Source organism: Ambystoma mexicanum, chromosome 3q (assembly GCF_040938575.1).
Source record: "Ambystoma mexicanum isolate Mex_15411 chromosome 3q, UKY_AmexF1_1, whole genome shotgun sequence".
Taxonomy (NCBI): Eukaryota; Metazoa; Chordata; class Amphibia; order Caudata; family Ambystomatidae; genus Ambystoma; species Ambystoma mexicanum.
The window spans coordinates 799050712-799064463 of NC_090926.1; the positions used below are offsets into that span (position 1 = coordinate 799050712).

Here is a 13752-nt window from a genome sequence, read left to right on the forward strand (position 1 = left end):
ATTTGGGACAATGTCTCCCCCTGGCGACATTTACCTAGGCGATTTTATCACTGGATACCACATTATCTTGCCTGACCCTTTTGCCCTTGGTTCCTGTGGTTCCGCCCTCCCACTCACTTGAACATCTTTTTGACACCTCACCTCCTCCATGACTTCCTATCCCGCTAGTTCCTTTGAGTTTTCTTAGCTCCAGCGGGTCACAACCTTTCGACTTCCTTAGACACTCTTTATTGAAGCACAAAACGTGCTCGGAAACAGAGCTCTGAATAATCAAAAATTCATTTATTTATTTGGCATTTGTAAAGCGTGCCTATCTCGTGGGTATCTGGGTGCAGGACAGGCATTTACAGACATTTTTACAATTGCATAGAAGTAAGACAATATGTGAAAATAATTTACAATATACCGCATTTACAGGTATTACAGTTATTTACAATGAGCCTAGGTATCTTGTAGGGACTGAGGTGCTACCGTTTGAATGTGAGGAGTCCGTTTTTGAGTTTTCTGCGGAGGGATGTATGTGAAGGGTCGGATCTGATGGCTAACAGGATGATGTTCCATTCTTTGGCAGCTATTTCTGGGAAACTGCATCCATCGGCCTTAGTCTTCTTGAATTTGGGAATTGTGGGAAAGAAGGCAGTGGACGCGTGTGGAAGTTTCGTTGTTTGTGTTGGAGTCAAGAGGTTAGTAAGGTATTTAGAGGCTGCATTCATGAGGCATTTGTGTGTAGTTGCTAGTATTTTGAACCTGATTCTGTCCTGGATTAGTAGCCAGTGGGTTTTGCGTCTCGTTTCTGAGATATGCTCTCTGCTGGGGATATTTAGTGCAGCTTGAAGGGTGTTGTTTGGGGTGACTTGGAGTTTTTTGATGCTGTTGTTCGAGGCTCCACCCAAAAGGATGTTACAATAATCCAGTTTGGATAGTATGAGGGCTCTCGCTAAGGTCAAGCCATTGTCGGGTGTGAGGTAAGGTCTGCAAGCATTAATGAGCTTGGCTGTGTAGGATACTGAGGCGATAGAAGCATTGATTTGTCTGGACAGTGTTAGTGAGGAATCCAAGTATATGCCTAAGGTTTTGACCTCCTTTGAGACAATGATAGTGTTCCCATCTATTGTGAAGGCTTTGTATTTCGGGTTAAGTTTTTAAGGCATGTTTGTGTGCCGTCAAGCAAGAGCTCAGTTTTATCGTCATTTATACACAGTTCGTTCTGGTCCATCCATGTTTGGATAATCAGGTAGATGTTATTGAGTGTGGTAGTATCTTTGTCTTAGTCTCCTGTGGGGTGCAGTAGGATCTGTGTGTCATCTGCATAGTTAGTGTATGACACTCAAGAGTCCATCTAAGCAATCAAACAAGTGCCTAGTAACGATGTTGTATAGCGTAGGTAACACGCAGGATTCTTGAGGCACTTCACAGGGGACTTTGGCTGGGGTGGCACTTGCTATGTTTGAGAAGACTCTCATTGTGCGTTCTGAGAGAAAAGATTCAATCCAGGCAATGGCTTTTGGGGAGAAGTTGGCAACGCTGGCTAGGTGTTGGCATAGAATGTTGTGGTTTACTAAATCAAAGGCAGCAGAGAGGTCTAAGAGTAGTAAAATTGCTAGGTTACCATTGTCAATGATGGTGTCCATTTGATTTTTGAGATCCAGCACTGCCGTTTCAGTGCCATCTCTGGGTCTGAAGCCGGATTGACGCAGAGGTTGTTTGTTTTCAGCTGTCCTTGGATCTGTAGGTAGGCCGTGCGGTCTAACATTTTCAAGAGGAATGGCACCGTAGTATTGGGGCGGTAGTTAGTAGGAATATTAGGGTCTAGTGACTTTTTTTTAATAGTTGGAGGACCCAGGCATCTTTTTAGGTTTTTTCGGGACCATGCTTTCTGCAAATGAATTGTTGATGAGGGATGTGATGAATGGGGCTAGTTCAGTGGCACATTCTTTGATCAGTGGAGCCGGACAAGTGCCGCCCTGGCATCTAGAAGGTTTCAAGCTAGATATCATTTTGGTAGGCCTAAATTTGAATGGTGGACAGGGTGGGTGGTCGTTGTGGGGGTCGCTGCTGAAGTCTGGGATGACTAGGTTATCTTTTTTGTTGGCTATTTTGGTTTGCAGCATGCAGACTTTGTCAATGAGAGAATTCTGGATGTTAGTACACCAAATGTCATCTTTATGGCAAGATTCAGGCAGGCTTGTTGTTGTCTCTAACTCTCTCAATATGGTGAAGAGTTCTTTGGACCCTGATTTGGCGTTAGCAATTCGCTCAGTATATGTTAGACTCTTTGCTTGGAGTATGGCTTGTTTCTATTTTTTTGCAGAGATAAGGAAGTGTTCTCTATTGGAGTTGGTAGGTGCATCTTTCCAATGAGATTCTGTGACGCGTTAGTTTATTCTTAATTTTTTGAGGTTGGGTGTAAACCATGAGTTGAGGTGAGATTTAGGTTTAGGTTTACGGAGTTTGAGTGTCCAGTACTTGGAGGATGGTGGTATTGTATAGTTCTACTAGAGCGGCTGTGTTGTCAGGCCTGTGGTTATACTCTGTGATAGGGACTAGTAGCAGGAGCATATTGGTACTTTTGATATTCCGTGTTTTTCTGGCGAAGGTGGCTGGAGCCAGATGCGATGCTGCTTTAGGTATAGGTTGTCTGGGTAGGGTGAAGGTGATGACATCATGGTCTGACCAAGGGCAGGGGGTGTTGGCTGTTATGTCTATAAGGCCAGTTTGTTCGGCAAGCCAGTCCAAAGTTCAGCCTTTGTCATGTGTGGCCTGGTCAATGCGCTGAGTGAAGCCTTGGGTGGCAATGGTGTTTTGTATGATTGTTGCGTTAGGGTGCTCTTTGTCATGCAGGCCTAAGTTGAAGTCGCTTAGGATGATGATCCTAAAAGATGGCTTGGTGTCTCTGGAAAGGAGGAGCGCTATGTCCTCGTCGAAGGAGAGGAGGGTACCTGGAGGTCTGTAGAGTTTGTGGAAGGTGATGGTAACTGTGTTAGGAAGGGAGAATGTGAGTGAGAGTAGTTCCCCGATGGGAACGCGTGGTTGGTGGGTTCCGTAAAGGACAAGGATGATTTGGCATTAAAGGCAACTCCACCTCTTTTGGCAAAAGTTCTATTTTTCCTATAGATAGTAAATCCCTCTGGGATGGCCAACAAAAGTGCTGGGCCAGCTGCAGGGTGTAGCCAGGTTTCTGTTACCACTAGTAGGTCATAATTCAATTTTTCAATGCAGCAAAGCCATTCATTTTAAAATGCATTAATAATCAGTCTTTACCAAAAGCCTAATGTATACAAACAAAATAACCGCATAGAAATGCAAAATGAAAGCACAGAGGTATTCAATTGCTGGATTTTATCTCTGACCGCTGTTTTTTTATTCAGATTAGAGGAGGCGATGGTTTCTGGGCTGCGCATGAACATAGGAATCACTCATGAGGTGAGTGTTTCGTTGTTTATTGATCAAGACTCTTAACTTGCAGAACAACCATGCTATTTGTAAGCAACCAAACTCCAACAGTGCAACTCTGAATTCATGCTGCTTTAGTCTGATTCCAAGTCTTCATCTAAGCGGCTAAAGGGGGATATGATGGACACGTATGAGCAATGTTCTACTCCAGTGTTGGGTTTCTTACATGCCACTGGTTTGGGATGCCCGAGTGCTGCTCTGATGACCCAACTGAGCAGCTTCCCAGGGACTTGTTAATGCTGTTGGTGGGGGACCTCAAAAACAATACTTTCACTCAAGGGTGGGGGTGTACACATTATTTAAATGTTAGAATACCACTGATGTAGATGACCATGTCATTGCCTCTTATCGGGGAAATGTCAGTACTGCACTCTGTGCTGTTTGTTGGGTATCGTCTGTGAGTTGCTGCCTGTGCACTGTGGCTTAATACGTGACATCTCATATATGTTGCTCCCAGGGGTGCTTTCCATGGCAATCTTTCTAGGCTCGGATCTTCTCCATTGGAACCACACTGTGGTGCTGATTGGAGGGGATTCTCCATGAGGGGCCACACTAAATTGTGCCACCCTGATATGTAGGCCATTGGGCATGCAGTTCTACTACTGGGTTTATTGTCCATAGAGACTTCTCTGTGCTGCTCCATTGGTTGGTCTTCTTCTGATCCTCACCATGCTGCTCTGCGGGCCCTGGTGGTTTGCATGGAGACCTGTCTTGCTGCTTACTGGAGTGTTCTCACTGGTGACCAGTTGGCGCTGTTGCCAGTGTGGATATGTCTATACTGATTCATGAGGGGGTATTCACAGGTAGTTCCCCATGTGGATATGTCTATACTGATTCATGAGGGGTTGTTCACAGGCTCTCCTCCATGTGGATATGTCTATTCTACTTCATGGGGGGGTGTTCACGTGTTATTCTCCATGTGGATATGTCTATACTGCTTCATGGGGGTGTTCACAGGTTGTTCTCCTTGTGCATATGTCTATTCTCCACCATTGGATCTTTCATGGATTTACATGCTTTGAATATTTCCCGCCAACAGGCTTGGAATCCTCGGTGACATTTTATTATGGCTCATTATCGAGGCCATCTTCATATTCTAACCGCACATCGTGCTGAGGAGTCCTCAAGGCGTTGTCTCCCAGAGAAAAAAGCCCAGAAACCAGCATATTTCTTCAAAACTTTTAAAATCAACATCTATACAAATAAGTGCTTTCTTACTTTCATAATCTGAAAGAAAAATGAAAAAACGCTTTTTTCAAGGCATGCCAGTCATGTGGAATAAAGAATCTGTATGAGGGAGACTAGCATTCTGAATGCGTATACTGTCTCTATTCAAATCACATTCAGAAGGATTCTAAAATGTGTGCCACCTTTAGCACAAAAACCATCAAGGATAGAAAAAGGAGGCTAGCCCTTTGGCTGAATGAGGGCTGATACCCCCCTTCAGAGGCTGAATCCTCTAGAGGTGTGGTGGAGGACAAAACAGACTGGCCAAAAACCCATAAGAGGGCCAGGTCTGAGGAGAGGATGTCTTCTTTTTCCTCTGCTACCTTTAAGAAGAAAAAGGAAGTAAAAACTGAAAAATATGTCCGCCGCTTTGCGACCTCGCAGTCTAGGGACCCGCTGAGGATAAAAACGACTGAATCCGCTGTAAGCGTTCTGTTGACGAGCGCACCGATCCCTGCCGTGCTCGAAAACCACCATCGACGGCACCTCGATCCTCCACAACACAGTCATCGTTGACAGCCATCAAACCAACGTCGACAGCCTCTTCAGCGCCGACAGCCATCAAACCATCGACGTCTACCTTAAAGGGTAAACAAAAATATTTGTTGGCGACACCATCATCTAAACACCCGTCGACGACACCTATGCCCTCGTTGTCGACCGTTTTGGCTACTTACCCGTCGACGGTACCATCCACAGAAAGCCAGACAACATCCACAAAACCATTAACGGTACATGGAAAGTCACCAACACATTTTCTGTCTGCGCCGTCAACCGGGAGGGGGCCAGAAAAAGGAGGCTAGAGCATCCGCGTCCATGGGCACACAGAAAATATCAAAAATCAGAAAAACTGATGGAAAATTGGAAAAATTAAAGCACAAACACAAGTCTGGAGACAAACATATGCCAGATAGAAAGGAAAAAGCGCCAATTGAGGACTCTACACCTGTAGAACAAAGCCCGATAGCTATTAAACTACCTCTCAGGTCCCTGCACTCCCCCAACATCATGGACGACCAGGCCTTAATAGCAGGAAGTGGAGAACCATACCCATCTCAGTCACCTGAGGGAGATGCTGATCGCCCTTTAGCATCCAAAGGTCCGGCCTTTTCTCAGGTCTCGTCGGTTCTTCAAGACGAGATACTGGAGCACCATATTGATTCAGAATTTGAACAAGGATACTCACCCGAGTCCTCTGAGGGAGAACAATATTCACCACGGGAAACACCTTTGGAGCCAAGGTTACAGGAGCTACCGGAGCCGATGTTGGCTTCCCCACCCAACAGAACCTTTACTCAACCCACAGTCCCTGTTATCATTACAGGTCTTATCCACTCTCCAGTCTCTACTTCAACAACTGGATACTGGGCTACCAGTAAACCAGTCACACCCACAGGTACCCAACGAGGCTCCAGGCCCTTTGAGGGAACCCTGCAGACCTGACAGAACAGCTCCAAGGAGCCAATTGGATGAACCAAGAGACAATACACCCACCAGGCATATAACCTCGCCGCAAAGAGAACCGCCTATGAAGCCTATGAGACACACACGACCAAACAGGCCCAGCAGTCCCATTAGACCACAAGGGGCTTCCCCAAGGCCACAACATTCCCCATACAGTCAGGAAGAGGGAGAACTCCAATTCCCTACCACTGATGATGAGGGAGGTAATAGGGACACCAACACCTCTAGCTCAAAATCACCACACCAAGATAACTGGGAGGACACAGCCTTGGTTCTAAACCAAGACTCTGAAGAACCATCAAAATCAATCTGCACCTGACGACATAACAGCCTTTCACAGTACGGTCCAAAAGGCATGTGAGGAATGTGCCCTAATACCATCCGAGCAGAAAAAGATTTGTTTCCTTTTCGATTTAATGCGCAAGCCCAGGAAGGCAGTAATGTCAACTCCCATTCCAGACCATGTTTGGGAAGAAGGGCTGTTACTTCTGAGAAAACCCTTCTCAGAACCAGCATTGTAAAGCCGCTTGGAGAATAAATGTAAGGCGCCTGAGATATCCCCGAAATACTTTACATCCCAGCCAACCCCTTACTCGGTAGTATCAGCAGCAGCATGCAGAAAATAAAACACACAAGGCCAGAAATGCGCAGTACCACCTGACAACGACAGCTGGAAACAAGACGCATTTGGCAAGAAAGTTCTGGCCACAGGAGCCACAACAGTGTGGTAAGTGATCTCGCCGTACCTGTGTTCGTTTTTATTGCTTTCAGGGCATCATCAATTTTGGGACCAAAAAGTTGGTCTCCTTCAAAAGGCATGTCTAGTATCTTTGATTGAACATTGCCCTCAAATCTGTACATTTTAACCATGCCTTTCTATGTAGTACAAGGCTGTTAACGATTTAAAGCAGCAAATTCACTGGCAATAATCTCTATATATGAGCGCGAGATGTGGAACCGGATGGTGCCACTATTAGAGTACTTGCCAGAAGATAAAAGAAAGCAGGCCCTAGACATCCTACGAGGAGGTGATGACGCCTCCAATCATGCGATCAACATTGCAGTCGACATAGCAGAAACAGGTTTTAAAAAAATCGGTAACAGCGTTGTACTAAAGAGAAAGGCATGATTAAAATGTACAGATTTCAGGGCAAATATTCAATCAAAGGTACTAGACATGCCTTTCGAAGGGAGACCCAAAAGTGATGACGCCCTGAAAGCAATACAAACGGACACAGATACGGTGAGATTGCTTACCACACTGGCGGTGAGATGCACTTTTCGCTCCTTCTAAGGAGTCTCACTTTGCTCCACAGCGACGAATAGGTGCGGAAAGGTATACCAGAGGAGATCCTTATATTCACTTGCGTACTACCAGGGGTATCGCCAGGCATACTGATACAAACAAAAAGACTACAAGCAAGCTCCAAGAAGGTGACAAACAACATCCGCCTCTAGTGGCAGGCAGCAAAAACAAGCCTGACTTCCCTCAACCAAGGACACCACGGTCCAGATGCAGCAAGTGGGGGGCAACATGCAGTACCATCTACAGCAGGGGCAGCGGTTAACCAAGACAAATGGGTGTTTGACATCATACAAAAAGGACACATCATAGAATTCCAAGTAACCCCTCCTTCGACGCCCCCAATATTTGAACACCAACCACACTTAAACATCCTAACGTGTGAAGTGGAGAAATTGCTCATTAAAATGTCCCAACAAATAAGAGGTGCAAGGGCACCTACTCCAGATTCTTCGTGGTCAAAAAACGAGACAGCTTGTGGTGGCCAATTCTGGTCTTAAGAAGTCTGAACAAATATGTCAAGAAACAAAAGTTTAAAAAATTGTCACCTTGGCATATGTCATAAAGTCGGTAGGGGAGGGTGACTTCCTAGTGTCACTGGATCCCAGACACATATTTTCCCATTCGCAAAAGCCCCTGAATATTCCCAAGATTTGTTGTGGGAACAAATCACTATCAATTCAAAGTCCTCCCGCTCAGCTCCAAGGACATTCACAAAATGCCAAGCCCTGATAGACGCGTCGCTCAGGAAAAGAGGATACCATGTGTATCCATATCTCGACGACTGGTCAGTATGAGCACCATCATACCGGGCGGCGGAAATGGCGATTCAGCAGGTGTCTACCACCCTCTTACACCTCGGCTTTGCATTAAATTCAAGAAAATCCTGTTTCAAGCCATCGAACACGCTAGTGTTCCTAGGGGTACAGTTCAACACCTCTGAGGGCCAGCTACGTCCCTCGGTAGAAAGGGCAACATCAATACCCTGTCTAATCATGAAATTGTACCCGGGCGCCAGGATCACAGTCAGACCCTTCATACAACTACTGGGCACCATGTCGTCCTGCATTAAAATATTGCAGGTTACAAAAGAGACCACTACAAGAATTCCTAGACTATTGGTGGTCCCAGCTGACAAGATCATGGAACGACAAGTTGACAGTCACAGTCATGCACAGACAGCCTTCTGTGGTGGCTCATGCCATCTCACATCGCAAAGGGAGTTCCATTCAGGGATCCACCATTTCAAGAAACCCTGATCACGAACCCTCACTGACAGAATGGGGCGTGCACGCAAACCAGCTATCAGTAAAAGGGCCTGTGGTCTCCGGCCAAGACACAAGTTCTCATCAACATCCTGGAGCTGAAGGCAGTAGCGCATGCCCTTCACTCATTCCAGCCAGTGCTCAAGCACAAAGTGGTACGAGTGTTCACAGACAACACGACCACAATGTATTATGTGTGAAAGCAAAGGGGCACTAGGTCATGGGCACTCTTCAGAGACGCCCAATGGCTATAGAACTGGGCTATCAAAAACAACATGCAAGTACAAGCATTCTACCTTCCGGGGAAAGAAAATGAAACCGCAGATCAACTGAGCAGAGCCAACGACCAGTCACACGAACGGCAACTGGTGGACAGGAAGCTCCTACACATCTTCAACAAGTGGGGAACACCGACCATCGATTTATACGCCACATGGGAGAACAAGCAATGCCCTCTCTTCTCGAGCAGATATCTGCACCAATGTTCTCCAGGTAATGCTGTTGCAATATCATGGGAAGGAATCTTCGCATATGCGTTTCCCCCAACACGGGTGATACACAAGGTTCTACAAATGATTGCGGCATACAGGTGCACGGTCATCCTCATAGCACCAACATGGGCGAGACAACCATGGTTTTGAAAGCGTGTTCACCTATCCCAGGACTGTCCAATCCCTCTGGGTCAGGAACCCGACCTGCTGCGGCAATGTCTAGATACAACCAGGAAAAGCTCCCATTTTCGAAACCTGCATCGTAAAGCACTTCATGAGAGGCCTATTATGCACCTTTCCCCCTCAAAAGAAGGTGCCACCTCCGTGGAGATTAACACTATGCTTTCAGCCCTAATGAAACCTCTGTTAGAACCTATGGCGACTACAGACATGAAGTTTTTGTCCTGGAAGACAGTCAGCCTTTCTAGTAGCAACCACGTCTTTCAGACGGGTGTCTAAAATACATGTGCTATCTGTTAAACCCCCCATGCTTACGGCTTGAAAAGAACAAAGTCGTTTTAAAAATGAATTACATGTTTGTTCCCAAAGTAGTGTTCAGCTTCCACCTGCAAACCAGAGTTACCCTCCGGTTTTCTTTGCAACGCGTCCACACCAGCTGAACAATCTCTGCACTTGCTTGACCTTCGAAGAGTCCTGAAGTTCTACATAGACAGAACCAAAGATTTTAGACGAACGTCTCAACTATTTGTGGCTTTTGGGACCCCTAACAATGGTCGATTTATCTCAAAGCAAGCTGTTGCCAGTTGGGTTTCCGACATAATTTTGGCGGCGCACACTGAAGCCAATCGACCGCTACAAGGACCCGTACATGCTCATTCCACTAGGGCAGTGGGGTCTTCGGCAGCGCTATGGGCAGGGGTTCTCCTGTCGGACATATGCCGCACAGCAACCTGGGTACTCCTGCACACCTTTGTCAAGCATTACTGCATGGAGGAACAAGGAGAACCTGAAGCAAGTGTCAGAACAGACGTCCTGCAACGCTCGTTACAATAAGGTATGCCTTATCCCGTTACACCTCCTATTACTAAATGTTAACTTCTGTGAAAGATCCAATACCGTAGAAGGAGTATGTTGCTTACCTGTAACTTCTGTTCTCCAGCATTGGTATCTTCCATGGATTCATATGCCCCCACCTACCATCCCAAGGGGAGCAAGGCTACATTTCGCCAACTCTCATCTCTCGCGGGCTAGAATATGAAGATGGCCTTCTGGGTGGGCCTTGTCACTCGACGTCCCATTGGCTGAGGCAGAATACACCAAAAAGGACTTGGATGGGCTACTAAGTGAGCTTAAAAGCTCTATTATAAGCCGTAATAAAATGTTACTGAGGATTCCCGGCCTGTCGGCAGGGAATATTCAAAACATGTGAATCCATGAAAGATAATGCTGGGGAACAGGAGTTACAGGTAAACAGCATACTCCTACTAACTTCATGGGGGGTGTTCACAAGTTGTTCTCCATGTGGATATATCCATACTGATTCATGAGGGGGGGGTTCACAGGTCCCGACCAACACTGGCTGCTCCTGGGGTTCTTCTCAGGGGGATCTTCACATCTGTTCTAACACTCTTGTTTCACCTTTTAATCTTTCCCCCTTATGCCCATGTTAGCACTGGCAGGAGCTGGAGCCCCCTATGAGTCTGCATGATCTGTTTGGCGCTTGTGAGGACGTGAAAGCCTTGATGGAGCAGGACCTGCTGCTTCTGGACGACAGGTGCAGTAACCACACCTCAGGGAGGAGATGCACAGTTTGTTTTACTGTTTGATTGTATAAGTAAGTGGACAAGAGTTTGAACGCGATCTTGTCTGTTCTAGTTTGGGTTTGTTATTGGAGTGGGTAAGGTGATAGAAATTGGGTGTTGTGATTTTGGAAAGTCACTAGTTTTCCATTATGCAAATATTTGTTTGGGAGAAGGGTTAGTATAGCAACCTGCTCCCTTGTAACCTCAAGATAGTGGTTGTGGAACTTAAGCCCTGTGATCGGCTCTTGGGGGATGAGGGATGGGTGCAGAGGGTGGTCTATGCATGTGTGAGCAACTGTTGTTATGTAAGGGGGGACAATGGGGTGATGAAGGTCAGTTTCGAGGTGGCTGTGACTTCTTGTCCTTTCTCTAACCAGGGGCTTGCGCTGCTCATGGCGAGGCCTGGCTGTCCTGGACGGGCTCCTGCCAACGCTTCTGGCACAGCTTCAACGCTCGTGGAGGGCTCCATCACGTCTGCGCTCTTGACATCTTCAGGGAGCCTGCAGCATCCTTCAAACGCCTCCTGCACAGCCTTCAAACAGGCCTTTACTACAAATGAACCATTTAAACAGTGTGTTTGCCAGGGAATTCCAGTAGCTGCTGGTTTTCTTCGGATACAATCTTATCAGAAACCTCTCTGAGCTATCTTCCTCGCTCTGCCAGGTGCCCTTTATTTTCAGTCATCGGAAGTGGGTGGTAAGATGTGCGGTGCTTCCTTGTGAAAGATTCGATGCTCGCAAGCATCTGGGAGAGTCGGGCAGCATTTTCGTGTCCCTTGTGGGCAGTTCAGGCTGTGGGCAAAGCGAAGATCTCAGTGAACTGAATTCCATACCGAGTTCTATAGGTCAAAGTAAAAATAAAACATGAGCAATACTGATGGTAGCGCTCTCACGCTGCGTAACTAAAATACATTCATATGCGAAGGGTTGTATCATTGAGGCAGGGCGCCTCCACCTGCCTTTGTAATATTCACACACAATAAATGGAGATCAAAATAACGAAACCTCCAAAGGTCGCAGGGATTGGGCAGGCCGCTTTAATGCACATGTGAACTGTGTGTGATAAAAAAATATTCTATTCCTTGGCGTAATCTTTCAAAATGGCCATTGCTTGTTCCATCACGCTGCTGTGTGTACATCTGTGCGTCACTCCAGAACTTTGCTTTGAATGAGGAGCCCCACCGCAGCAGAACGAAAAGTCATTCCAGCTGTCAGACTTGCTTAAAGAGTTTTGGAAGTTTTGTTATTTGAATGACCTCATCGTTAGGACGAAATGCACACCGGACACAAGCGTTAACGGCCTTGAGGAAGTGCCTGCGGATGCGATGCAGTCAGCCTTTTTGAAAGATTACGTTAACGAACTGAATATTTTGATCGCACTGACTTCATGAAGCAGTTTGCAGAATCAGGTGATGTTTGGAGGTGTTCTTTTTGAGTGAAATATATGCACACCTTCCCTTGGCTATGAGGGACTGTGCTCGCATAGCGTCTAGCGTTCTCCTCGATTGATGACATGGCATCCCCGGTTTTATCACCGAGCTCCTGCTCCCAAGATTGATCCTCTTTATTGGTGGGCAACTGGGATAGGCGTTGTTGTTAAGCTCCAGCCAGAAGCTCTGTGCATTGGTCTATGTTACAAAGCTATCAAAGTAAGGTATGGCTCATGTTTTGTCTTGGTGATAGGTGGCAGAACATTCCTCATTCAGGCTCCATACCCCCTTCAAGGCATCATTAGGGATGTTCGAGTGCCCCTTCCCGATGGGTGACTCCCTGTAATCTCGCTTTCTTCATGTGGGGGGGAAATACGGCAGCAGTGGTCCAGCATGCTCCTTCAGGCGACCACTGGTAGAGCACTGAACTGTGGGCGGAGTGCATCGTGTGAATGAGGACGTTCCACATGTTGGGTGCTCGAGCCACTGACTAGAGACAGCCCTTCAGTACTAGCTCGTGTGACCAGGGGTAAGACCTCTCTCGATCTAATACAGGTACATTCAGAGAGGCCTGTTAGGTCATTTGGCGCATTTCACTGTTACACTCGATTCATTGTCTGTTTTGCAGTATTTATTTTTGTGAATAGACATGTATTTTGGATGAATAAAAATTACATATTTTTACAAAAAACGTAAACGTTGATAGAAGTTTCTTTTTTAAAATTGGGGCATTGTAATACTAGTTATCTAGTATGAACGTTAAGGACCTTAGCCAAGGTTTAAGAGGGCTCAGATGATGCTTAATCTTCTCCAGCAATATTGTGTACACATTTTGTAACGCTAAATTGTGAAACCCGGTAAGGTACAACTCTCCAAACCACACAGCCCTGTTTCCCTGCTGACACCACCCTTTACAGACTCTTGCCATGTTCCAATCCATACCCGCTTTCTGCTAGGTTCAGTAGCGCTTTAAATGAAGAATCAAATCAAAGGGGGGACTTTGACACACAGCCTAAATTGTGCTGGCCATGGCCTAAATGGGGGCCACTAGCACCAAGCCATACATCAAAAGACCCTGCAAGCATTGGGTCACTCAACATGGTCTTGGGTGGTCTTGTTTGCACCCAGTGTGTCCATCGTAAATAAATCAGTCTGGATCGGTTTGTAAATAAATTGTCTGTAAATAAAACATGTTCTCACTCAATATGTAAACAATTCAGTATGTGAGTAAATCACCCTCATTCTGTACACAACACACGTGAGAAATGGAAGGGGGACAAATAACACCAATGGGAGATACTGGCTGTTTTGCATAAAAACAAACCTCATTTAGGGAACATAAAAATGAACAAAATTT

The 13752-nt window shown here is 46.1% G+C and overlaps 1 protein-coding gene across 1 annotated transcript in view; it reads left to right on the top strand.

Annotated features, from left to right (window-relative positions):
* The window catches only part of RSAD1 (radical S-adenosyl methionine domain containing 1), a 218393-nt gene extending 205307 nt beyond the window's left edge, over positions 1–13086 (top strand). Inside the window, exons 7-9 of the mRNA XM_069654886.1 lie at positions 3369–3423; positions 10835–10938; positions 11344–13086. Coding sequence (XP_069510987.1) covers positions 3369–3423; positions 10835–10938; positions 11344–11452 — 268 coding nt within the window. The 3' untranslated portion in view covers positions 11453–13086. The remainder of the gene's footprint in view (positions 1–3368; positions 3424–10834; positions 10939–11343) is intronic.
* The last annotated feature ends 666 nt before the right edge of the window (positions 13087–13752 follow it).